This window comes from Conger conger, chromosome 3 (genome assembly GCF_963514075.1).
Source record: "Conger conger chromosome 3, fConCon1.1, whole genome shotgun sequence".
Taxonomy (NCBI): domain Eukaryota; kingdom Metazoa; phylum Chordata; class Actinopteri; order Anguilliformes; family Congridae; genus Conger; species Conger conger.
The window spans coordinates 82077969-82081051 of record NC_083762.1 but is presented as its reverse complement, the minus strand read 5'-3'; the positions used below and the strand labels follow the sequence as shown (position 1 = coordinate 82081051).

General features: G+C 47.6%; 1 protein-coding gene across 1 annotated transcript in view; it reads left to right on the top strand.

The window, feature by feature from the left end:
• The first annotated feature begins 1682 nt into the window (after positions 1-1682).
• Positions 1683-3083, top strand: part of LOC133123689 (uncharacterized) — a 12479-nt gene continuing 11078 nt past the window's right edge. The window contains exon 1 of the mRNA XM_061234166.1: positions 1683-1697. Within this exon, the coding sequence (XP_061090150.1) occupies positions 1683-1697 (15 nt within the window). The remainder of the gene's footprint in view (positions 1698-3083) is intronic.

Genomic DNA, 3083 nt, shown 5'->3' with positions numbered 1-3083 from the left:
TAGAGAGGTAGATAGCTACCTATACCCTCCCCTGGACCAATAGACAGGTAGATAGCTACCTATACCCTCCCCTGGACCAATAGAGAGGTAGATAGCTACCTATACCCTGCCCTGGACCAATAGACAGGTAGATAGCTACCTATACCCTCCCCTGGACCAATAGAGAGGTAGATAGCTACCTATACCCTCCCCTGGACCAATAGAGAGGTAGATAGCTACCTATACCCTCCCCTGGACCAATAGAGAGGTAGATAGCTACCTATACCCTCCCCTGGACCAATAGAGAGGTAGATAGCTACCTATACCCTCCCCTGGACCAATAGAGAGGTAGATAGCTACCTGTACTCTCCCCTGGACCAATAGAGAGGTAGATAGCTACCTGTACCCTCCCCTGGACCAATAGAGAGGTAGATAGCTACCTGTACCCTCCTCAGGGCAAATAGAGGGGCAGATAGCTGCCTGGCAGGTTCTCTGTCTCCAGTTTAGTGCAGTGATGTACTGTGCATCCAGCCTGAATTATATCACAGCTGTTTATCAAAGCACCGTGCAGTAGATTAGACTAGGCAGGGACCACAGCTTATTGTGGGGCTTGAAATAACCATCTGTGTGAAGAACAGACAGTGGGCAGTGAACTGCGTGTCTGACGGATCAGAAATCAACGCAGATCAGTACCACAGTAATGTCCTGTTAAAAAAGCAGCTCATTAAACTGCAATGATCAACTGCACAGACACATACACACACACACACACACACACACACAGGCACACACACGCACACACACACACACACACACACAGGCACACTCACACACACACTGAACTCCAACAGAACTAAAATAGAACCCTTTTCAGACATCAAGGCCGGCTGTTTTTGTACTGCAATCGGGCCAAAAGCCTAAATTAATTCAGAAAAGAAACACTAATTTAATCAGTGCTTTGAAGCTGCCTTCTGTGAGCTTGGGAAGTGGTTTGTAGTGTTTAAGACAGAGACTAGTGTGCGTCTGATAGCTAGGGAAGTGGTTTGTAGTGTTTAAGACAGAGACTAGTGTGCGTCTGATAGCTTGGGGAGTGGTTTGTAGTGTTTAAGATCGAGACTAGTGTGCGTCTGAAATCTCTCTCTGCTCTGCTGGTCTGTGCTGAAGAACAGCTTGCTATACCTGCATTACCTACTGTACCTGCTATACCTACTGTCCCTACTGTATCTGCTGTACCTGCTATACCTACTGTACCAGCTGTATCTGCTGTACCTGGTATACCTACTGTACCAGCTGTATCTGCTGTACCTGCTATACCTACTGTACCAGCTGTATCTGCTGTACCTGCTATACCTACTGTACCAGCTGTATCTGCTGTACCTGCTATACCTACTGTCCCTACTGTATCTGCTATTCCCGCATTACCTACTGTACCTGCTATACCTACTGTACCTATTGTATCTGCTGTAACTGCTATACCTGCTGGACCTCTTCTACTCTACTGTTGCACTGCAAAACGTCAGTAATCTATAGGTTTCAATATTATGTCTCTGAATGGTATCGATTTAAGTATGAATCATGAAAACTCTTTTATTAGCAGCATGGCAGGTGTTACACAACGGCATGCGTGTGAAGGGCCGTTTTCTCAGTGTCTGTCAGATCCTCAGTGATGGAGACACACACCTTGATTAGCACTCTCTGCTGCCATGGTTACTTATCAGGTATGATGGCACCACAAAGAAGCAGCAGAACATATCTGCTCTGAGGGCGGGGGGCTGGGGGTCTGGGGGTCTGGGCTGGGGGTCTGGGCTCTGGGGCTCCGTCATGACGAGCCCCCCTGCGCCGCTCTCTCTGCAGAATCTCTCCCCCCAAAGCACGGCCATGAACACAGATTACAGCTGGAAGCAGCCCACAGGAGACATGGACTAATTACACACATATCAGAGAGAGCGGGAGTGAGAGAGAGAGAGAGAGAGAGAGAGGGAGGGAGGGAGGGAGGGAGGGAGGGAGGGAGGGAGAGAGAGAGAGAGAGAGAGAGGGAGGGAGGGGGGGAGAGAGGGAGAGAGGGAGGGAGGGAGGGAGGGGAGAGATACAGAGAGAGTGAAAGAGAGAGGGGTATGTTATTAAGGGACAGTGGTGATATTTCAGGGGCAGTAATGTAGACTTTAATGGGACAGGGGAGGTGGTGTTCTGCCAGCAATGAGTGGTTACGCAGTGCAGGAGGAATCACTGTGTGTGTGTGAGAGAGCGCAGGGGCCCAACGCAGCATGCAGCCGTGCTGATGGAGCTACGGGATCGAAGCCTTCGATTCGCAGAGAGGTCGCGTGGGCTGCTTGGGGCTGAACCATAGACATGCATATATAGCTAGACAGGAGAGCACCATAGACATGCATATATAACTAGACAGGAGAGCACCATACACATTCATATATAACTAGACAGGAGAGCACCATAGACATGCATATATCACTGACAGGAAGGCACCATAGACATTCATATATAACTAGACAGGAGAGCACCATAGACATGCATATATCACTGACAGGAAGGCACCATAGACATTCATATATAACTAGACAGGAGAGCACCATAGACATGCATATATCACTGACAGGAAAGCATCATAGATATACATGTATACCTAGATGGCTGATTTAACAATCAAAGAAAACGTGATGGGTATTTTTTCAGCGATACATAAGTGTAGTGGTTTAAGAAACGATGATTGTTTGGTCCAGACATTTTGGGAAAATATAGAAGTTTGATACCTTTCTTACAATACAAAGTCTTGCCAACAGTCCAACCCTGTTGGAGCGGATTCCTGCAGTGCCCCCTTGGGTCTGGGAGGAGGAAGTGCACTAGGGACAGGTTGGCTTTGCTTTGACAATCCTCTCTCATGTGCAGTTGTGTTTCAGAAACGGGCAGGCACAGCTTCGTGCTTTTATTTCTTCTCATTGGGCCATTTCTACAAAACCCAGCAGCGCTGCTTGTACAGTTGTGCAAGACATCATTTTGATTTTCACTCCATTCTCTGCCCACAATGTCTCCCAGCAAAAAAAAAATGAAATAAAACACATAAAAAATAGAGCAGGTATTTGAGGAGTCTC